Raw genomic sequence first — 24,454 nt, 5'->3', positions numbered from 1 at the left:
TGCTAATATCTACCCTACATGCTTAAAACTAAATAATACAAATACAGTGCAACATAATGTAGTCTACCTTGATTACATGATATATATTGATTACAATTTTATAAAAATTTACGATAAAAGAAGAGAATTCAATTTTTCAACACTGAAATTAACCAACTGGAATTCAAATATTTCCAAAAGAGTCATCTTAAACACAATTTATTCACAGCTACTTAGAATAAAAAGAATCTGCAATACAACAAAACACCTTCAAGAAGAAATACTATACTTCGTGACAGTTTTGAAAAATAACCTAATTCTCCTCAAAAAATATTTAAAAATACCTTAAAAAAAGCTGACCAATTTACCAATTTTTTAGATTTTTTGAGTTAAATAGTGATATTTTATATATAAAGCCCAATAGGACGGTATAAAGTGGATGGCTGATTCTGAGAATCTAATGTAAAAATATACAGATAATTCTTGCCACTACGTTTTCTTTCCTCCAAAAATTTTGGCACAATACTTTTAATACTATTGTTTAAATAGTTTTAAATTACTTTGATGGCCAATTCTACTCCTGTTATCAACGAATCGGGCCTTTTCGTTTTTCATTGTAGCTTGATCGCCCTCTAGCTTGAAGAATTACGACTTTTATTAACAAATGACTGTTTTTCCCTTTTTACTCTTACTTTTGTGGCCATGTTAAGTAATTTTTCTGAATTAGCCATTTTCACTTTTAGAAACAGTTCTTATTCTTCAAACAACTTGACCGACGCCATTTTGAAATCTTTCCACGTTTTTCCGAGTCTTTCGACCCCCATTTTAGTACTGGGGTCGAGTTCCCGCCAACGGACAGTCTTATCACATTGGCTGTTGCCCAGTGACGTTGTTTTCCCTTCTTACGTCATACGAAGAGTGGCGTTGAAGGACACAGAGGGGAATTACAACCCCTTTTCAGCTTGCTTCATGATAGAGAAGACTGCATAGCTACAGGTCTGTTTTTTAAGTTTCCTTTACAGACAAATTTTCTTGGTCTTAGCAAGACCTACTTTGTTTGCTATTTAATTTAATTTTAATTATAGCTGTACATCGGAGTTGCGTTTACATTTTTTACACCTTAATGTGTCATTTTGTGCGGACGCGTCGGGAAATTGGAACAGAGAATTGAAACTAAAAAAATTATTCTAGGACAATTCATCTAATTAATTAAAAATTTCGTAACGCAAAAGTTTCAATTGTTTGTTTCAGCGAAACGCGTAATGGAGTTAGCTTGGTTCGACGTTTAACCAGAAATTTCCCTTGAAAAGCCAGGTTGGATCTCGAATTGAGCTAATTTACCATTTTCCGCTTTATAATTTTTATATGTTTTCATTTGTTTTAACTTATTCCATCGATTGGTTTTTCATATGTTTTAACTTGTCACATCGATAGGTTTTTTACTATATTTTTTGCCATTAACTTGTTTCTAACAATTTGTATTTTACTGTGTTTTATATTTTACATTTTATTTCGCGTGTAGCCTAATTTTTAACCCTACAATGTCATTGTTTTCTAAAAAAACTGTGTTGAATTTTTCTTGGAGCCACAGCTCCTGGTAACTTTTTGGCGAGCTCACTACAATGTTCTCATTTCCTTAATTTTGCAGCATATTGCGAAAAAAATTTTTAGACCAAATTGGTCTTTTTAATATTGTTCTTATGACCTAGCTTTTAATTTTATTATATATATATATATATATATATATATATATATATATATATATATATATATATATATATATATATATATATATAATTGTAGTAAGCACGCCTAAAAGTTACCAAGAGCTGCTGCTCCAAAAGGTTCAACACGTTTTCAAAAAAATTAATACACATGTAAATCAAATCATTAGACATGTAAAACATTAAAAAAATATATTAAAAAACAGAAAAAGTTAAAAGGTAAGCGGAAAATGGTAAATTAGCCCAATTCGACTTCCAAACAGGCTTTTCAAGGGAAATTTCATTTATTTGAACGTCAAATCTAGCTAACCCCATTACGCGTTTCCCCGAAACAGACAATTGAAACTTTTCGCTAAAAATTTTTTTTTAATTTAGACAAAGTGTCTTGGAAATTTTAATAGTCTCAATTCTCTGTTCCAATTTCCCGACGCGTCCGCACAGAATGACACATTAAGGTGTTAAAATATGTTAATCAAAACCTAAACTTCCTAAATCTAGACTAAAATTAAAATTAAAATCAAAAACGAAAATAAAAAGCGATGAGCTATTAGTCCTAAAAATACAAAAACATACGGGCTGGGCCTGCAAGCTTAAAGATTAACAAACGTGTTGAACCTTTTGGAGCAGCAGCTCTTGGTAACTTTTAGGCGAGCTTACTACAATTTTTATATTTTACTTATTTTGCAGCATATTGCGCAAGATGTTTTCTAGACCAAAATTGGTTTTTTAAAAATTGTTATTACTGCTTTGCTTGATAAATTATATATACTATATTATATTGCTATATATATATATATATATATATATATATATATATATATATATAGCAATGTTCTAATATAGGTGTACTAAAAAAATCAGATTTATTGGGAAATGATATAATTACCTTTTTCCGTATTTCGATTCTACGACGCAAATTAGGCCAAAGTGTCCAGCTTTTGCAAAAATCGCACGAGTAGAATTTAAAAAATAACTCTCAAAATTTAAAATCCTTAATTTTAATTGACTCGATTCCTTCTTTCAAAATTCGAAATTTAGGTTCTGTCAAAATAAAAATTCGTAGCTATTTTCTGATTTTTAAAAAAGTTTTTTATTTTCAGTAGTTTTTATTAAATTTTGAAACCGTTTTCAATTGTAACCTATATAATTTTTACCATTGCTTTAATATAGAAATGTACCTGCAAAAAATTTGTTTTTTATTTAAAATTTCCATATACGCCAATTTATAACATTATATAGTTTAAACATTTGGCGTATTTTTGAGAAGCGATAATTACGCCAAACTTGCTTTACGCACTTTGTTAAAATTATTTTAAAGAATGAACTGTGTCTCTTTCCTTTTCCTTGGGCAAAATGAAATGGAAATGGGTTACCATAAATTAAGAATTTTGCTAAGTGGCTCACTTTTTAATTTCTTGGTAAGTTTCAGACTAATTTTTGCAAAATTTAATAATAAGAAATAATTCGAGTCGTAGAATCGAAACATGAAAAAAAATGGAACTGTTATTTCAGAAAAAGTTCGGTTTTTGTGTCAGAATACCTATGTTAGACCAGTGCTACATATAAATCTAATATATACCCAAAGTTGCGCTTTCGGGACATAAAAAGCCCAAATTAAATTTCATCAATCGACCTAGCAGAACGGGAGGTGTAGAATTATACCCTCCCTTTTTTTGTGTGTGTGCAGAGTGCACATTTCAAAAAGCATTCAATTAAAGAATAACTATCAAAGACAATCAGGCTGTAAGAGGATTGATGCAAAATATCCCTTAAAGTGGAAACATCATTTCGTACCCCCATTCTCTACTATCATCAGAGCGGTGAAATCGTTGGACGCTAGTAGTTCAACCTGGGTTTAGATCCTGGTATACGAGAGAAGTGATTGTGTCAGAGGTTTCGTGGTTTCTTCATGTCTAACGCAAATGTATGACGCTAGTAGTTCAACCTGGAATCAGATTCTGGTATACGAGGGAAGTGACTGTGTGAGAGGTTTCGTGGTTTCTTCATGTCAAACGTAAATGTATGGATGGAAATATCAGAAAGCGATGACACGAAAATGAGTCCCGTTGTCTATAAATCAGAGGACCCAGTCACGACTGCTGAATTCTTAATTATAAAATTATGTCAAATTATGTTGGGAAAATGAAACTTAAGTTTTCAGAGCTTTAATTATGCATTCAATTTACTGTACTTCATTCGTACCTTAATGCATAAATATAGGAGTATTTTCGAAAACGGGACACTCAAATTATTTTTTCTCTTTAAATGCGGGTTTTCAATTTTGCTTTAATTGAAAACTTTGGATTTTCTTTTTTCCTTCTCTTTTTTTTAAATTTTTATTTGAAATATTTAAGAAATCAGAGATTCGAAAGACTTGAGAATCTACTAGGAAGCGTTATACTTGCATCTTTTATCTGGAGTTAAGCATTTGAAATAACAAAACCTTTCAGTCCTTAAGAAAATAAAAGTAGTTAAATATGGTTTAAAATGCTTGTTAAAAAATACATGTTTGGCTATCTCCTTTGTGCATTTCATGATAAATATAAACGTTACAAATCGTTTGAGATGTGTCTATTAAACTATCATTATTTGATAGAACTACAAGAATCATAAATAATTCCCACTTACTAGAAGTGGTTTCATGTTGAATCCATATCTTTCGAACCCCCTCAGTGACGCATAAACGCCGTCATTGAGGTAGTAATAACGTTGCAAAGATTTGTCGAAACATTCTGTAAAACAAAATATACGTTTAGATAACGCATATAAAGAGCATAAATTATTTCAGTAAGCTTAATAAGTATTTCTTAGGTTATCTAGCTAATATTAGTAAGCTTAACAGTATTTATACAACCTACAAATTACTCATTTTACAGAAATATTTTAAAAGATAATTTTTACTTTGCAAAGGCATTGGTTGCAGAAATTGTATAAGGTATTTACTCCCTCCTTCCAGCACGCTTTCATGTATGGTGTAACGGTAGCACACTCGTCGTCGCATATTCAAGAGGTCCAGGTTCGAGTCCCGGACAGGATATTGCTCATTTTTCGCGTTTCCTACTTCAAAAATACTAATGACTCAATAGTGGCGACCGAACTAATAAAAAAAAGGTGGTGGATGATGATTCTTCGCCACCAGGATTTAGTTATTCCGTCCGCTAAAGCCCAGTCGCCCTTCAAAAGGGGGACTATGTAAGGTATTTTCTCCCTCCTTTCTGCATGCCTTCGGAGTGTAACAGTAGCACATTCGGCGCGTATTCGAGAGGTGCAGGTTCGAGTCCCGGCGATGGCATTGCTCATTTTTCATGTCTTCTGCTTCAAAATAAACCTATTTTATATGCATTTATTATAAAAATAGTTTTATTAGTATAAAATATCATAAATAAAAAGGTTAGTTTAGTACACTAAACAATACAAAATAATATTATTTAAAACTTATAAAGTGCGTGTTCATTTATAATGTTCTAGCAGTACTTCGTATAAACTTTCTCGTAGAACATTTTATGAACGTTCCTACCCGAACATTCTTTAGACTTTACACGACAGTGTTACTATTACTGATTTGGAAGTGTTAATGTCCGCTTTAGAACTGTTACACATAGACGTGATTCAGAACGTATCGATTGAATGTTTCTGACACGTTCGTGAAACATTTTTATTGAATTTTTTATGAACATTCTGGTATTAGTTGGGCAATTGTACGGGTGATAATTCTGTGAAAATTAAAATTACATTTATAATGTTCTAAGAAATAAACAATATTACCACTGCTTCTTCCAATTTAAACAAGTTATTGATAATTATAATTATCAAACTGGCGCGTACTAGTCATTTGAGTGTTCTGTGATAAAAACATATTCTATGTCACTGATAAATTATTAGGATGTTATAAAGATAATTATAGATAATAAATGAACTTGTTCACCAGCTAAGATTTACCCCAATTAACATCCGCATGACCTTCAGGAAACACGAAATTCGTAACAGAACTGCTAGTTGTTGAGGAAATTATGCAGATTTAGCAATCCTATCCAAATGATTCTGCGTTCCAACATATTTATTATTGGCAAATCATATACAGAACAAAAATATATTCATATTGCTGTAATTGTAATTTATAGATGTCAAATTTTCTGTCGTCCTCGCTTATACAATGACTTTTATTAAAGTACCGTTTAAAGAAAAGATATGAGTGAAACCTTTTACCGCTTATTATAACAAGTCTATGAAAACCGATGACACCGGAGTTGATCTCGCAGAAATATCTAATTAACTTTAAGAGAATACTGTTGTTGACGCCAGAGGCGCCATCTGTGAAAAATATGTAATATTTGTGTTCTAAAACGATGACTCTGATGTTCGTTTATAGCGCCACCTTGCGGCCACTTGTATGAAGCTTTGAGTGTGTTCTGAGACGCCACCGAGAGATTTGAACTAACTATGTGGCTTTTTGAGTAATTAATAAATTTGAGTATACATTCCATTTTTGAGTTTTTGTGTAAAGTGATTTATTTACTTATGAGTTTTCCTGAGCTATTGACGGGCCCATTGTCGGTCCGTCGAACCGGAGCTCGAATGTGTGTCAAAGTCGGAAGACGAGTGTTACGGAAAACTAGCGGATTACTCTTAAATAGAAGGTACGTGGCCTTAATTGTAATAACTGTGTAATTGAAAAGGTAGATTCAAAATGTTTAAAACTGCAAAAAAAGAAGATTATCAGCGTATTGCTGTAGAGCTGAATACACATTTCAGTGCGTGAATGAAGTGTCAGCCCTTGGTGTTTCCTGGAAAGCAGATAAATATTGTTTTAATTTTAAAGTGAAACTAGAAAATGAGTCTAAAATTACTAAAAGGCAAGTTTTGTCAACAATAGCGAGAATCTTTGACCCACTTGGTTTATTGGGTCCCGTGATAGCTAAAGCTAAAATATTTCTTCAGAGATTATGGGTTTTGAAGCTCAATTGGGACGATATTCTACTTGATAAAGAAGCCAAAGAATGGCAACGGTTTTTCTCTGAACTACCACAAATATGTAAAGTAGAAATTAACAGATGCATTCTTGTCGCAGAAGCAATTGTTATTGAGTTACACGGATTTTGTGATGCCTCTGAGTTTGCTTATGGAGCTGTAGTTTATTGTAAATCCGTCTCCCAATATGATGAAGTGGTGATAAGGCTGGTAGCAAGTAAATCAAAAGTTTCTCCTTTATAGCAAGTTACCATACCGAGATTAGAGTTATGCGCACCTGTATTGCTTGCGAAGTTAATGACTCGAGTAATGTCTGCTCTGAAACTTAATGTGAATAATGCATTTTTCTGGAGTGACTCTTCGATAGTTTTGGCTTGGCTGAAAAGGAGCCCTGTTGTATGAAAACGTTTGTTACTAATCGAGTTGCGGTGGTTCAAGAAATGACGGAGGTGCGACAGTGGCATCAAGTCCCATCTAAACAGAACCCTGCAGATCACATATCAAGAGGTGCTGATCTGGTCAAACTTCAACTGCGTGAACTGTGATGGCGTGGTCCCCCATTTCTTCTTCAACCTGTGATGACTAAGTGCCAAAATGATATCCCTGAGGAGTCCGAAGAACTGTATCTTCGCGAATTAAAACCACCAGCAGTAAGTGAAATATGTGCACTTATTAACACTTATGAGCCATTAGATGTCATCAATAATTGTTCATCTTACAACAAATTGCTAAGAGTAGTGGCTTGGTGCAAGAGATTCTTGCATAACACCAGGCATCCATTGCATGCTACATGCGGAACGTTGAAAACCAGTGAACTTCCTAGTGCGTTATTGAGTATTGTGAAAAACGTTCAAAGGACTTCATTTGTGACAGAAATCCAGTCCTTAGAAAAGGGTGCTCCTATTCCCAATAGTAGTAAACTATTGAATTTGTGTCCATTTTTAGATTGTGATAGAATACTCAGAGTGGGTGGCAGACTGAAAAACAGTGACTTAAGTAAAATGAGAAAACATCCTACGATTCTGCCAACTAAACATAATTTTACTGTAATTGTGATTAATCATTTTCATGGTCTTTATTTTCATGCAGGTGCTGAAACAACCCTATGACTTATAAGGAGTAAATTTTGGATTGTTTCTGCAAGAAACGTAATTAGAAAAATTATATTTAATTGTATGATTTGTAAAAAGGTAAATTCTAGGTCTGTGCAGCAACAGATGGCTGATTTACCAGCTGCAAGAGTGACCGTATCAAGAGTTTTTGCTAAAACAGGACTCGATTTCTGTGGTCCATATGTGGTAAAAAAATTTGTAGTTAGAAGTAAACAGGTAAGAAAAGTATTTGTATGTATTTTTGTATGTTTCACTACGAAAGCCTTGCACTTTGAAATTGTAAATGATTTAACAAGTGCAACATTTATAGCAGCACTTAAACGCTTTATTGCCAGGCGAGGTAAACCCTCAGATATTTTCAGTGATAATGGCAGAAATTTTGTGGGTTGGCATTTTATTCCTCCCTCTACTCCTCACTTTGGTGGTTTATGGGAAGCTAGTGTCAAGTCCCTTAAATATCACTTGAAACGTGTGGTGGGAAAAACAATTCTAACTTATGAAGAATTTTTTACTCTAATTGTTCAAATTGAATCTATACTTAATTCTAGCCCTCTTTGTCCCATATCAAATGATCCAAATGATGTAGAGGCATTGACACCTGCTCACTTTCTTATTGGTTCATCTTTAATTGCATTACCTGAACCTAATTTTACAGAGATTCCTATAAATCTCTGTAAAATTAACTAGATGATAACTAGAGGGCAAATGGTTCAGAAATTAAATCAAAATTTTTGGAAAAAGTGGTCGTCTGAATATTTAAACAAACTTTTAAATAGACCTAAATGGTATAAAGGAAAAGTAGAAATGAAGAAAGGAGATTTAGTTTTAGTAAAAGATTCGGATAATTACTCTCCTTTAAAGTGGCATTTAGCACGAATTATTAAAAACCCATCCTGGTCAAGATAATATTATTCGAGTTGTGACACTTAAAGATAAAAACGGAACCTATAAAAGGCTATTGCAGTTAATTATCAAGTTTGAGTTTGTATAATTGTATAACCATCATTATTATTATCTTGCAGTGTTGTGTTTGTATTTTATAACTTGTGTTCTAAATTTATTGTTGAATGTAACATTCAAGGCCGGGCTGGATGTTGACGCCAGAGGCGCCATCTGTGAAAAATATGTAATATTTGTGTTCTAAAACGATGACGCTGATGTTCGTTTACAGAGCCACCTTGCGGCCACTTGTATGGAGCTTTGAGTGTGTTCTGAGACGCCGCCGAGAGATTAAATCAAAATTTTTGGAAACTATGCGGCTAACTATGCGGTTTTTTGAGTAATTAATAAATTTGAGTATACAGTCCATTTTTGAGTTTTTGTGTAAAGTGATTTATTTATTTATGAGTTTTACTGAGCTATTGAAGGGCCTAACTATCAAATATATATATTTAAAGCTTTTAAAAGTTCCGAGGCAGGACTTCTATGAGCAACTCGAATAAATAGTACAAAATGCCTGAAAACTTCTTTCGTAAAATTAGAGCACAAATTCACATTATTAGAACATTGGGATATTAGCCTCGAAAAGGCATTTTGCATTGAATGACTATAAACAGCGTATCATATAGAAAGGCGCGTTATTATTTGTTGAAGTGCGAATACGTACGATTTATTTTAACTTTTGAGCGTTTGTTACATAGATTGGTGGCAAATATTAATAAATAATAAAATATAGTAAAATAATAATGAATTATAAAATAATGTATTTATTCTAACTTTTATTTGATCTAAATTAATAATGCAATTACCATCATCTTCTGAATCTGTGTCTGCGCTTGTCCTTTTCCCTAAAATTTTAGTACAGAGATTGTACGCAGAAGATACCATGTAGCAGCCTGGCTCTGCAATTATTTTAACTCCACACCCTTCGGGAAAATGTTCGTCGAGGCTCAAATTTATATAGTAGCACATCTAGGAAAAGTAAAGATATTACAGAATAATACACCAAAAAAAGAAAAAGGAACAAATTTGATAAAACTCTTTTGAAATAATCATCTGCTTTTTTTCCGAAGACTCATGACTTAACATACATCTCTAAATGCATACAGAAAGTTTCAAGATCGATTTTATGAGAAACCGAGAATTAAATAGCTTTATAACTATCCCAGCCCAGCCTTCTACACACATTTCATCTATCATTATATGTTTTTACGCATGTTAAAGTTAGTTATTTCGTAATTACCTTGTTATAGTTGCATTTTTGTTATGAAAGTTATGAATTATATGAGTAAAATGAAATCCGCTTTAGAAGAGCAATGATTAACACAAATGAGATTTTGTTCGTAAAAATCTATTCGTAGTTTCTCCTGCGGAGAAATTTTTTTGACAAAGTCTGATGCAGGTCGACCGTGTCTAAAGGAACTGTGGCTGGCATTCTGCCAAAACATACAATCATCCAGAAAGGGTTTTAATTACGTTCCACAGAATAAGGACGTTACATAAGATTTCGCACTTCTCCGGAAAGAGGGAAATTTACTATCGATAGAGGGAAGGTCATCGTGTCGTGGACTGATTCTCTCATCAGTTGTGAGCCAATAATGTTGAAAAATCACAATAATGTTGAAAACCAATAATGTTAATATCGCTGGAAACCAATAATGTTGAGAATATTTTTTTCATAACATGAATTTTACGTAAATAATGGAACTACATTTTTAGTGGAATATTCTTTTGTAATTTAAAAAAAGAAACAAAATTCATTTTTAAAGGGATCTCGCCTAGTCGTTTATTTAAAGTGACATTTTTCAATATTATGGTCTGATATTCAATAATAATTTTCAATCTGTTTTTTCCTAAAATAAATTCCCCCCATCAACTATGTATGATAATGCATACAGATTTTAGCCCCCAAATCCAAAAGACGTATTATAATACAATTTTTATAAATAATTAAAAAACTATAATAATTAATTATTATAGTATAATTATTATAAATAATTATTAATAAATTTCACTTTTTCAATCTATATTAATGTACATATATTTCAAGCCAAAGATAAAAAAATATCTAATAATTATTAATTACATTATAAATGGCATAATGTAATTGATAATTATTATATATCTTTTTAATCTTTGGCTTGAAATATATAAAGCTAGACTCTTCCTTCTAATTGCTTGAAACAGCGTTTTATCTATAGACAACAAGTTGCTCATTTATAAATCCATCTTGCGTCTATTACTTTGTTATGCCTGCCCTGTATGGGCATACTCAACTAAAAATTGAAGAAAAAATTACAAACAGCACAAAATAGCACTCTGAGGCAGATCACAAATGCTCAGTAGTACATAAGAAACCAATGTATCCACGAGGAACTGAGCGTTAGTCGCCTCAGATCCCATTACTGCAAAATTGCTAAAAGATTTCATGCAAAACAGAAAGCAATCAATAACCCTGCCATTAAAATAGCCAGCTGCGATCCTAATGACCTCGCCAATATTAATATAATTCTATTAATATTAATATTATCTGATATTATTAATATTACTATTAATATTATTGTAATTCTATTAATATTATCCATATTATTTATCAGGTTATTCTCTTTTATAAATCGTAACTTCAACTATCATGTTCTACTCGGGGTAAGGCTTTTAGCCTAGGTACCCAGGTGTCTTGACGCACCGTCCCACTGGAGTGCAAGAGCTATGCGTCGTTGGCTACTGCAAGAGCTATGCGTCGTTGGCTCGTTGAATTGCTAATGATGTAATGTGAAGTTTACATCATGTATCGGTAGTGCTGAATGACCGATACATGAGGTAAACTTCACATTACATAAAATTATTATGTAATGTAATAATTTTACGTAATACACGTATTAGAAATCGATTAGATTATGTGCTTACGTTTGTACAATACTTCAGCTATTATAACAATGTATACTCGAGAGAGGCTAAGAAGAGTGTATTTTCTGCCTTTCCGTAAGTGAGCCATTAAGACATTGGTTTTCGTTGCTCACTCTTTCAATCTACAAATATTGACTGCATATTATAAAAAAAAGCAACCTGCGACCAACCATAAGCAACCATAAAAAAAGCAACCATAAAAAAAAGCAACCTGCGACGTGCTAGTGATTTAATTATTATCGCTTGGCAACTCCGCCGGAAAAATTTATCATTAATTGTTTGATCAGCTTAAAACTATGCTAACGCAATGTCTATAATCATTCCAATGATCATAAATCTGTATTTTTGACTAAAAGTAAGTTTCATACTTTATCAAAGACGTCCATGGTACCGGTAGCACCGGGAAAACCTCCTCCGATGTCGAGTAATGTAAAGTGAAATCCCAAATCTTCAGCCGTGTCAAAAACTTGTCTTGCCATTCCAATGGCTCTGGAAAACGCGGATGGCTGTTCACAAAGACTTCCTACATGGAAACTGAAAACAAAAGCATATACCTATTTTAGCTTAGTTTGAAATGGATTATTAGCAAATGAAAGAAGCAAGGAATTAATAACAGAATGTCCAGTAGCGCTACTACAGGAAACTCTTGCCCCGATGCCGACTTGCGGAAAGCAATTTTGCATGTACGTATTACATTAATTGTCGTCATTTAATTTCTCAAACGAGACAATTTCATTTATATGCGGTGCGCTGCGTCGGCTGTGGCTAGAAATTGTCAACAATTTTAAAGGATTTCCAGCGACTGAAAATGAAGCCAAGGAAATATTGCGAAAGTATTAAGCGTCGAAGGGTTTTCCGATCTAGAAAAGGAAAAATCAAGGAATTATTCGAGAATGATGATCGGAAAATGACAAATGAAGAAATGGTTGATCTTATAAACACCAGAAGACGGTGTAACACACAGTAATACAGAAGATAAACAGCCTTTAACGTACAAAAAGTTAAACTAGTTGTTAAAAAAGATGCAGGACCTGTCTGTTAATCCAAACGAAGAACGAAGGCTATTTTACGACAGCTTGTGAGGTTTATCTATTTATTTTTAATTAATAGTTAATTTTAAGTTGAATCACCTTCCTATCACTCTCTTCTCACCCAAGCTTTTCATGCCAGAATGTAAATGAAATAGCGCAGTTTATTCCGATTAAGGTAGAAGAAATTGCTATTTAAGCAAGAGTTTCGGAATATTGGTTTTAGAGCGTGTCACTCTATTTCAGACCACGTTGCAATGTGATTATTAGCGACTTGTTTTAGTGGAGGTGAGTGTTTATAACCATTTGGCTTTATCTCGCCATTTTTCTGTAAACCAGAGTCTTCCCTGCGCGTTAAATTACCCTGCGTGCCGTTAGTCTGATCTACCCCATTTTGAGTTTGTTCAACATTACGTATTTCTCTTAAACCAGAAGTGCTTGGCTTGTGTAAGCCCAAGAGGGGTAACTGTTAAATTGAGTTGGAATAAAAGTGTCTTATACATCCTTCTTCTGACTTTTGCTCTGTTTGACAAGGCTATAAGATAATTCTTCGATAGTACTTATATAGATTAGATAGTCCATAGTGTGTGGTCTTTAAGAGACATAGACATATAGGTCTCATACACTGATTACTTGAGACATATATGTCTCATACACTGATTACTTGAGACATATATGTCTCATACACTGATTACTTGTCTCTTGTTTTTCAATACCTACTTTAAAATCATTTTTATGTTTTACAATTTTTAGTTTTAAATCCTCCTGGATTTAAATTGGAGGACAACTATTTTTTACTACTTTTTTCCCAATTTTAAAATCCTATTGCGGCTAACATTCAGTGGCTGCTTAAATTCGTCACAAAACGGTATTTTCGAATCTTTTGAAGTTGAAGAAAGAATTCATTAAGAATGGCTACATGAAGTAGTTTTTTTTTTTTTTTTTTTTTTTTTTTTTTTTTTTTTTTTAGATAGATAGATATATATATATAATCAAATGGAAGAATTAGAACAAAAAAGTTCTCACCTACCTGACCCCAACGATGTTCATTTCCAGCTTTCTACCTAAGAGCAGCAATTTCTCAGCTTGTTTCAAGTCGCATCCAAATTTTTTATTCAGGGGGAATCCTGCCGGTACATTTGGTATTCTTATGCGGAGAACTAATCTGAAATTAAAAATGAAGGAATTTGAGAATGTGAATGTCTTTAGTAAATAACATTTTATTGGATGTTTTGCAATATATTCATATACATTTATAGTGCTTGATAGATATAGATTTGAAACTCAGCCTCAAAGTACTGAACATTTATACGCTTTTTCAATTGATAATAACTACACAAATAACAGCTTTAGTTGAAAAGGGAACACTTTCTGAAGGCGTGCACCCTGCCACTAGTCACCAAAGATAATGACCTCACACATTAATTTTCAAATTGAATGTTAGACAGTAGCGTTGAAAACTTTGGCTTTAAATTAGCTTTTCTTGTAACTTCAGTTTAGTTTTACTTTAATGTGAGGCTTCAAGTAATCTGATTTCAGTTTTATAAGAAAACTAGCAGTTAAACATGATTTTGTACTCTGAAATCCAAACCCACAGAAACATAACAGCAAGAGTTTAATAGAAGAAACTGATGTCTTAAGTGATCATTCTGACTGTTTTCTGAACTCATGGAACATCACTGGCCCAATCGGATGTGCTACTCCAGCTTCCGAAATGGATACCTTATGGCTACTGCTGCTCCGGCTTCTGAAGTAGACATCATTTGGTCACTCAGGATTGTGACTGCGGCATCTGAAGCGAACACCACTCGGCCACTCGAAATTTCTGCTCCTATTTCTGAGGTAGACACCATCTGACCACTTCGGATCACAGCTTCGGCTTCTAGAGTGGACATTATTTCCTCACTTGAGATTGCTATGTCGGCTTCTGAAGCAGAAATCACTTGGCTTCTTTGGATTGTTACTACGCCTTCTGAAATGAACACTAGAGGGCGATTCGGGATTGCTTCTCCAGCTTCTAAAATGGACATCACTTGGATGCTCCGTATTGCTGCCGCGGCTTCTGAAGCGAACACCACTGATCACCCAGAACTATTGCTCAGGCTTTTGAAGTGTAAGCCAGTTGGCTATTTGCGATTGTTGCTTCGACTTCTAGACATTATTCGGCTTCTGAATCTCTACTGTCAGATCACCTGCATCTTCTGAAGTGCCGCGGCTTAAAAAGAGTTTTTGTACTAATAGTAGTGGGCACTATTCGTAGACAAAATGGGATATGCAAATTACCTTCGCTCAATATCTGACAGCGGAAAATTTACTGAATACAGAAAATTTACTGATTAGAAGTAGTAAGTAATCTTTTTATTTTTCTTGCAACCACCAAAGGACCTAAAGTGAGATTTTATATTTTACGTGGCATTCATATATTACTTTAAATATCTTAAATTATCATGAATATCCAAGTTAAGAAAACGTTTAGCACATGCCTCATCAGAAATATACCATTTCAGAGAAGACCTGCTTAAGCTAGTATTTTGTCCTAAGCAGCATGTTATCCCTTTTAGGATTTCCCGCCATTGCTCACTTTATTTTCATTAAAAAAAAACGAGTTTTCTGAAGTGTGAAATGATATAAAATACTCTAAAACATAAGGCTCGAGAATCTAGCTTCATAGGCCTAGGCTGTAATCAGATAGATTTTAGATAATTACGGTTAAATAAACCACTAACTATAGACTGCATCATTCTGTAACAGCGGACCCTCGTTTTTCAAGCAAAATGTATGTACTGCACTTCACTCACTTCTCATGGGCTACCGAGTGCATATACATATTTTTGTTCTCATCAGGGGATGATCCTTATTTCCATCAGAACATATTTTATACACTAATATTTGGGAACTGTATCATTTCCTGTTTTTGTAGCAGACGCATCCGTGGCCCCAACATGTTCAGACGTATGCATAATGGATTGTGCAAAGAGGAAAAATTCTTAGCCCGAATGATGGGGCTAAGCGAAGCACTCTGACACCTCGCCTTACTGGCAGTACTCGAAAACTATTCAGGGACGTGTTCTCGAGGCATTTCTTCACGTTGTGAAGACCTTGTGGAATTGGACGTGGACGTAATACACCTGTCATTGCTGCAAGTGGTGGTGTTGCTGATACACCTGGTATTCTTGCAAATGTTCGTCGATTGATTCTTCGTCGCTGCGAGACGTGTATTGCATCTGCAGGCCAAAACTTAGAACATAGGTAGGAACATACATTGCACAGAAAAAAAAATATATTTACCTGGCATGGGGAAAAACACGTTTGATTTTCATGAGTTCTTGTTCACTGTCAAATGTCATAAAATCTACGTTGATGGATGCGGCGTATCTGAGAAATGAAACTAATTTGAAAGGATGGGCGTAGATGATATCAGATGAATTTGCTCCGGCGGAAAGGACGGCATCTATTTCACCCTGGAAATGCAAAATGAGACATTCATTAATTATTCCTTTTCATTGAAGTTATTTCTAGGCTCCTCCTTAATCTACATTTATTCTTTTAAGCGCAATAATTTCTTTTCCTAGAGAAATAACATGAAGTTTTGAAAGCATCTCTGCGTTAAAGTCTTACCTATATCTAAACTAGTTCTTATGGTTAAAAAACGGCGATCGTTAGGGTTACAAAAACTAACGCATTTTGTTTTTGTGTCAAGTCTTTATAGAAAATGGTCTAATCGGAATATAAAGCTATCATGAATTGGCATTTTCAGATCGAGTTAGGTACTTTTAAAATCTATATGACAAGTTGGAGAGTATGAGAATACCAGACATTTGATAGAGTCTTCGTTTTATCACATAGAATACAGCGCTGCACTCGTTTTTCAAATGGCGGTAATGGAAAATGTTAAATCTGAATTTAAATTTCGTCTTAAAAATTTAAATGCAGGTAACAAAACTTATAAGGTATTTCTCCCACTTTCCTAGCGTCTTTGGTGGTGTAGTGGTTCTGCACGCTGGGTCGGTATTCCACTAGTCCGTGGTTCGATTTCCGGCGAAGGCGTTTGCTATTTTTTTTTTTAAAGCTCGTTAGCTTTCAAAAAAATACCTAATGTCTCTACAAACTATGCTGGAAAAAGTGAAACTCCTTCGCACGCAAAGTAAATTTCCAATTTGGACAGATAATAATGTTATTCTAAACGTTGAAGCGCTTTATGTGTTCCATAAGATGCATAATTTTTTTAATTTATGCAAATATTTTTCCCTATTTGTCTGTATTTTGGTATTTACGTATTTTTCTACTGCTTCACACTTTTATTTATTTAATTAAATATTTCACGTAATTGTGCGTTTATAAGTTTTATCAAATCTTTTATTCATTGCCCTTTGCTATCAACAGATTTAAATTCATATAATATTTTTAGAGAATTAAATTCTGTTTTGGTTTATTTTATTAGGGCAAGCACACTGGGTTTGTCTGCGTGACGGGAGGAATGCTTCCGTTAAGGACTTTCTAAGGAAAACTAGCTTGTATCCACGTTACACACGAATCACGGTTACACCTATGCAGTCAACCCATTCGCTTCTATCAGAACCCAGTTTAAACAATTAGTGTTTAATAATTTTCCGCTCTGTCGCTAGTGAACGTTTTTAATTCCGAATGGATTAACTTTTTAATTATGAATAGCATACGAAGAATAGGTGATATAGACCAAAGACTCGCTATCGGATTTCCGAAAGATTTCTCGACAGTTTGCTATCAGTACAGAGAATTTTGGAAACTGTACTTAACAACTGATGGTAATCTTTCTTGAAGTTTCTGGTAATGCCTTTTCCTCGTCTTTGGCACTGATATAAAAAGGAAGCTGCACTGAACTGAAATAATATTCCTCGTATCATTCTTCATGTGGTCTATTTATTGAAAGAGTCTTGACGAATTCTTAGTATATAATAAAAAGAATGATATTTTGAATATTGGTAAATGTCATACATTTTCCTGTACATCCACACAATAAAAGTTTATATTAGGCAGACCTTTGTTGAGCTTTACGGATTTAGAAGCCATATCTAATTTCTCTGAAGAACCTCTAGACTACGTCATTCTAGTTCAATCCATCTTGATGGCTCGCGTAATGCTGACAACGTAGCTAATTCGGAACCTGAACTCGAAATTTCGAGAACTGAAACCTTGCTAACCTAAACCAAAACCTTCTCTTGGTGAGTCTCCCTACTGGATAACTGCGCACTCTAGCTTCAGCTTTCCTGCAACGAAGATACTATTTCACCCTCTACGCTTTGTCGTGTGCTAACTAGGCCGTTATCTAGAATGCGATATTTTATATAAAAATGGGGGTTTCTTATTGCGCCCATGAACATGTGTGATGAAGAATATGTTTCGTTAAATAGTTCATGTCTATAAATAAAAATTGTATTCGATTCGGCTACGTCTGTCTACAAGTCTCTTCTTCTTCGAGGCTCACCTTTCTAACTTCGCAGTAACGTTATGACGCAGAGAACCACCCTCAATCCATTGCAGCTTTCTCTATAAGGTAAAACTGGGCCTACGCCACATACGATCAAACTCGTTCTATTTTCATGTTCTTTGAGGTATCTGACTTTGGAGATTAAGAAAAACACAACAATTCGGAGCAATCCAAGAGATTTATTGTAATTAATATAAGTAAAATTAAATAACATAGGAACTGTAAAAAAGTCATTGTTATAATAGTTGTTGTATATATATTCAATCTTTGTTATAAACATCCAACTAAGAATATACTCCTTACGAGAACACTCGTAATCGCCACTGTCATAAAATCATTGTAAGGCTCGACAACGATTAAACGTCATCGTAAAGCCCGACAACGATTAAACGTGATCGTAAAGCCCGACAACGATTAAATTCATATAATTAATAAAGCAATTTAAACTTATCTAAATTCAATATCGTTCCCATAAATACATGTTTTGTATTTTTATTTTATAATTAATTAATTAAATTTGTTGGCTTGATGGTTTTGAACGGTTAAGAACGGATTAATTATTTTTTAACACATCCGAAAGAATTTCCCATCTATTCTTATAAGAAAGTTCATTTGGTATAGGTCCAAGGACATGGCACGAATTAATGATTAATGACGTATACACTGAGGTTTCACTGTATATCTTCTGAAGAAAAGGAAATGTTGAGGGATGTGTACAATATCTCAGTCATTGATATAAAGAATTTTATTTAAATTTAAAATGAGATGATTTTCCTTACTTTACTAGCACAGTCAAAACGCACTCCTAGGGAAACCATGAGGCGTAGTAGCATTGGATCAGAGTTGCATTTGACAGCTGAATCGGGAAATTAAAATAAATAAATAAATAAAATAATTACACAGTTCCTCAATAAATATGAGCAAGAATGAAAACAGATTGGATTTTATAATAAAAAAATTCTAAAAAATAAATAAAATTAGAAAGTAGTAAAAATTACATAAACATAACTGATAAATCTTTATGTATAGAAAAAGAAGCATTTTTTATTTTACCGTAAAAAGGCTCTACTCTTGGTAATTTTGCTTTCCAATATCGGCATTTATACACAACATCTGAGAAGTCGGCGACGTAAAAAGGGAGATCGTTTCCCTGAAAAAAAAAATAAATTAGCTTCGGAAATATTTCCTACGTAAATCAACAGACATTAATAATGTTAAAATAGGTTATCGGATGAGGTTTTTAACAATAGCATATCTCGATTATGTGAGAGAGAGTTATCTATAACAACATAATACATAATATAAATTGAGTTGTTTGGTTCAGTTGATTACGGCAAACCACACTAAGGTTCTCTGCCTATGGGAAGGGATGCCTTCGAGGAGAACTTTCTAAGGGTAGGGTTTCTAAAGCTCGTATACACGTTACTCATGGCGAAAACCACGGAAACCCCCATGCAGCCAGGGCGTTTACCTGGAATCGAGCCCAAGTAATCAATAGTTCTCAAGATTGTAAGATGCAGCTTTATTTTGAGAGTTTTCCTTTGATATATATATAAAAGGAAAACTCTCTCTGTTCATTGCGTTCAGTACGAAACTTGAGCGCGATACCTAATTGCAGCTCCCTGGTGTTTGGAAGCGAAAACGATCGCTGTCTACATTGGGGGAGAGAAATGTTGTTCTCCGTGTGCATACAGCGACCTGTTTTTCGTTTGAAATGATAGAAAACTGCACAACTTCGTTATTACGCGCATTAACATGACATATACTATCATTGCGCAGCCATTTATGCAACCGAATAAATAGGTGACCGATGACGGTTTACCGTAAACCTTCATCGGTTTGCCTTCCACCACACTTTAAATCATGTCATCCGACTAAACAAAAGTTAGCTTCATTTTATTCCTATGTTTTCCGTGCTCTTCAAGTTTGCTCCTCCAAACTAGCCCTTGATGAAGAACTAAATTATTTAAAAGCAATAGCTATTGACAGGGGCTTTCCACCCAACATTATTAATCAAGCAGTTAAAAAATTCTCATTTCAACACACTAAAAGGCACACTCTTGTTTTAGGAGATTATAAAAATTCTGTTGTCATTCCCTTCTTTCCATCAATTAGCTATAAAGTTGCACATATTTTGCAGAAATTTAACTTTCGGGTTGTTTATTCTCCCATGAATAAAATTCCGAGTTCCATACTCAAGGACCCCATTCCGGATATGAATTCCTGGGGTATTTATAGGATTCCTTGCCAGTGTGGTTTAATTTACATTGGCCAAACTAAGAGAGCCTTAAAATTTCGCGTCAAGGAACATGAGGCATATGTTAGAAAAAAGGAAACACAGAAGTCTTCTGTTGCTCAACATTGTTGGTCCGAAAATCACACTTTCAATTTTTCTGCTGCCAAAATTATTCAAAAAACATCTTCCATTGGAGAACTGGATTTTCTAGAGGCATTTCACATTCATAAAAATCTTTCTGTTCTAGTTAAAGATCCTAATTCCAATCCAAATTTGCCTTCGGCCTTTAAAGAAATTATGTTTTAGTTCTGGTTTCACCAACAGATGGCGCCACTTGCTTATTCTTGTCCAGGCTTTCTTATCTTATCTAATCATTATTTCCTATCTGGTTCATTTGCGGTTTTGCAGCTGAAGATGGTGGTTCGGTAAAACCATCGAAACTAGTCCTGTGAAAATTTTGTAAATATAACGCTGATTTTTGTTGTTTGACTTCTGAATTGGTATTTATTCGGCGTGTTATTGTGTCTTAATTTACATGTTAGTAGAAATGTACATTTATCTAATATTCTATAAAATGTTTTCCAATTCCATCTTTATTCTAGGCCGACTCTATAGAGAATCTTTACTGATAAACCATATTAAAATTTAAAAGAGAATTTTTGGGAGATCCTGAAAATTTGAACACTTTTCCCTTTTACGTTTTTCATTTTCTTTCTTTCTTTCTTTTTTTTTTTTTTCCTTCTTCTTCTTCTTCTTTTTCTTTTTTTTTTTTTTTTTTTTTTTTTCATTTCACCTTACAACAAGTTGTATCAAAATGAAGTATAACATAATTCGATGTTATCTGATGATAACTGTTACACCTTTGCTTTATCTCATTGACAGATAACAGTGCGAATTTTTCCAGCTCCGTCTTTATTTTCCACCAACCTCTAGACAAGTTTTTCAGATCGACAATACTTTATGTGCCTCTATGCAACAAAGACACTGTGCATTTACAAAAAATTCCATGTCTCCTTCGAGATTCGAACCCGCTCCCAAGGCTGTTACCGACCTGCCTACCACCATGGCAATACTGCAGCCTATTTTATTTATTTGGAAGCTTTAATATCTTCAAAAAAATAAGGGAAAATAGTCATTAGTATTGAAAAAGATTGTTAACCACAAATTAAATTACTTACTCTAGACACATTTAGTGCTTGATATAATTACAATGCATTGAATAACGCTTTCCTGTTCATTCGATCCAATTTAAATACTATATTCTAGAAGTTAGTTACAAGAGCCAATCGATTTTGTTTTAGTCCAAAGGGGCTTTGTCCCTGAAGGACTGATTTTTCGTTTAGCGATTTTACGTAGGTTCACTATAAATGTCCGTTTCACTTTTCAAACTGTTGCCAATAAATGTTAGAGTCCTGTATTATATTTAAAGAAATTAAATAATGAAAAATCTGCATAAAGGTATGTATATTTCTCGCATCGTGATAAAACAACGGTACATAGAGCCACTGAATTTTGAAAGACGTAATTCTACTGAGAATATGGGCATTTGGAAGCCCAAATTTGAAATTTGGAATTTGTTTCATTATCGATTTAATCTGATTATTTAAAATCTGAAACGTTTCAAATTTTTTTAAATTTTTTAGTGTTTTTTTTTTTTTTTTTTTAAACCCAATGAAGCGTTGTCCCAGAAAGGCTATTAGTCTTGAACCGGGATTTTGCGTCGAATACATAAACGGTTGTATCACTTTTAAAATTCTTGTCACCAAATAAATGTGTTTTTTTTTAATCAAATGTTTAAAAAGTTAAACAAATTACGTTTGTGAATTGTGTGAATTGCTTTTAAATAGTTTAGTTAGTTAATTAATAAATTAAGAAATTATATAATGAAGAATCTGCATGAATGTATGTATGCTTTTCGCATTGTGAAAAAAACAATGATACCAGGGTCATCAAATTCTATATAAGGTAATTCTCCACCCGAATATGGAGACACCTGGAATCCCGAATCTTGAATTTATTATTTTTTTTATTATGTATTTCTTATTTTTTAAACTTTAACGAAGTTTGGATCAACAAACAAAGCAAGCAAGAGCAACACAATGTACGGAAAAAATATTTTTGTCTCCAGCGCGTCGAATTGTTTATCGGAAATAATGGTGGGTGTAAATAAAAAAAAACCGCCCTTTTAGAGTAATCTAAAATATGAAAGCTTATACGAAGTAAAGAAAGTATTGTAATCACGACAAATTTCGGATATCATGTTTCAAGGAAAACATCCATTTCAGCTACGCTTGAAACCAATTTCATTTACGCTTGAAATCATTTAAATGATGTTTTTGCATGACATATGTATGTACAGACAGAAAAAGGACTATTTTTGCCAACAAGAATTGTAATTTGGATTTACAATGGATTCAGAAGAGATTTTTTTCTTGACGTTTGTACGTACGTAAACACGTATGTATATATCTCGCATAACTCAAGAACGAGTAGCCGTAGACATTAGAAATTTTGTATGTGGGACTGCTATAACATGTAGTTGTGCACCCTTTTTTGTTGCAATCAGCTTCACCAATATATATCTACATATATATTGAATTGTGTGTTTTTTATGTTCCAATTAAGGTTTTTATGTCTTTAGTTAATCTGCTTGCAATAGTTGTAGATTTGCGAACAATTTAAAAGTTTAAATGGTGAGTGAAACCTAGCGAACCACTTTTTGTTAGTATTTTAAACTCACTATGATAGTGAGTGAAGTCAGTTCTGCACCCTCAGTATATTTTTGCCAAATGGGTTCAAAAGTAAACTTTCAGTTTTGTGCATGAAAAAATCTGCTTTTTTGCCCGCTAGCCGAACTGCTTGTTTTTAAGTAGAAACTCTTAACTTTAATTTTAGAAATTGTTCGATTTTAATATGTTTTAACTGTATTTGATGTTTTATTTTTTTCCCCCATTTTACAATTTATAATTAAGATGGTTTGAGCTTTTATGTATTTGTGCTTTGCCGCGAAGGAAGAACTGAATTAATTGACAAATATATTTCTGTAATGAAATAAGTGTAAAGGAAAATGTTTAAGTTTAAAGGAGTAATGTTTAAAGAAAACAAGTTTCAAGTTTCGAGGAAATGCAGCATAAAATGTGCATAATTTAAAAGGCCATACAAGGAAGGCATGGTGTGTCCACATCAGATTTTTTTAGTTAGGTTATCCGAGTCCGGCAAAGGCATGGGAGCTATCTGCCTAAGAAGAGGGATGCCTTCGTGGTGGACATTTAAAAAGGAAACTGGCTCCTATCCACGCTACACTTCGTGTACCTTACTTTAAACCGTATTATTACTCTCAACGCATTTTCATTATTCTAGTATTAACGCATTTAAACTTGGCAAATAATTTTCAAGTCCTCATCGCAAGAATACAATTTCTTGACATATAATTGACTTCATTTATGTTTATTAAGTTTCAACTTTATTATGCATTTTCCATATAGTAAATAACATTTTCATGTTTGTTTTACTTAGATAACAAACTAAGTCGTGCAAAAGCGCTTATTCTTCTATTTCCAGCCAAAAGCCTCAGAGCACAGCGCGTACCTAGAGGTCAAAATATCTATGGCTGATGCCTCAGAAACCATCAGCGATGTCTGATGTCCGATCCACGCAACACATGCAGCCAGCCATGCAGCTAGCCCGTTCGCGTGGCATCTAAAGGAAACCAAAGCGAACTACCAGCATTCAGCTGTCTTAATGGTCACTGGTGGAGCATTTTATTTATTTTTTTAATTTTTAAAGAGAGGAAATGTACAATTAATTTGCAGAGCAAATCAATACATATTTCAGCCAGAAGAAAATAATTATGGAATAAAATCTTACCATTTTGTTAATGCAACTTCTGATGACATCATTAATAGCCTGCGCTTTGACTTCGGACATTATTCTTTCAAAACGTGGATTTCCTAAAAAATAAATAAATAAATAAATACTTATTTATATTTTGTATATTGCATACCAACACATAGCAATCGTTAGCCCATTTTCGCTTCTTTACATAAGTCAGAATGAAATTCCTCACCCATTTGACTGAAGTAATACATTATAAT

At 33.6% G+C, this 24,454-nt stretch overlaps 1 protein-coding gene across 3 annotated transcripts in view; it reads right to left on the bottom strand.

Moving 5' to 3' along the window:
* The window catches only part of LOC146996103 (ornithine decarboxylase 1-like), a 52,352-nt gene that overhangs the window by 6,737 nt on the left and 21,161 nt on the right, over positions 1–24,454 (bottom strand). For all 3 annotated transcript variants that reach the window (XM_085819751.1, XM_085819750.1, XM_085819749.1), the window contains exons 2-9: positions 24,228–24,310; positions 19,178–19,274; positions 18,904–18,980; positions 15,946–16,118; positions 13,688–13,822; positions 11,998–12,163; positions 9,532–9,694; positions 4,332–4,435 (exon numbers count right to left, since the gene is read on the bottom strand). In XM_085819751.1, the coding sequence (XP_085675877.1) occupies positions 4,332–4,435; positions 9,532–9,694; positions 11,998–12,163; positions 13,688–13,822; positions 15,946–16,118; positions 18,904–18,980; positions 19,178–19,274; positions 24,228–24,287 (975 nt within the window). In that variant the 5' untranslated portion in view covers positions 24,288–24,310. The remainder of the gene's footprint in view (positions 1–4,331; positions 4,436–9,531; positions 9,695–11,997; positions 12,164–13,687; positions 13,823–15,945; positions 16,119–18,903; positions 18,981–19,177; positions 19,275–24,227; positions 24,311–24,454) is intronic.

This window comes from Stegodyphus dumicola, chromosome 7 (assembly GCF_044657685.1).
Source record: "Stegodyphus dumicola isolate Sdum_Otavi_A_Nest chromosome 7, ASM4465768v1".
Classification (NCBI taxonomy): domain Eukaryota; kingdom Metazoa; phylum Arthropoda; class Arachnida; order Araneae; family Eresidae; genus Stegodyphus; species Stegodyphus dumicola.
This window is presented reverse-complemented; position numbering and strand designations above follow the sequence as displayed.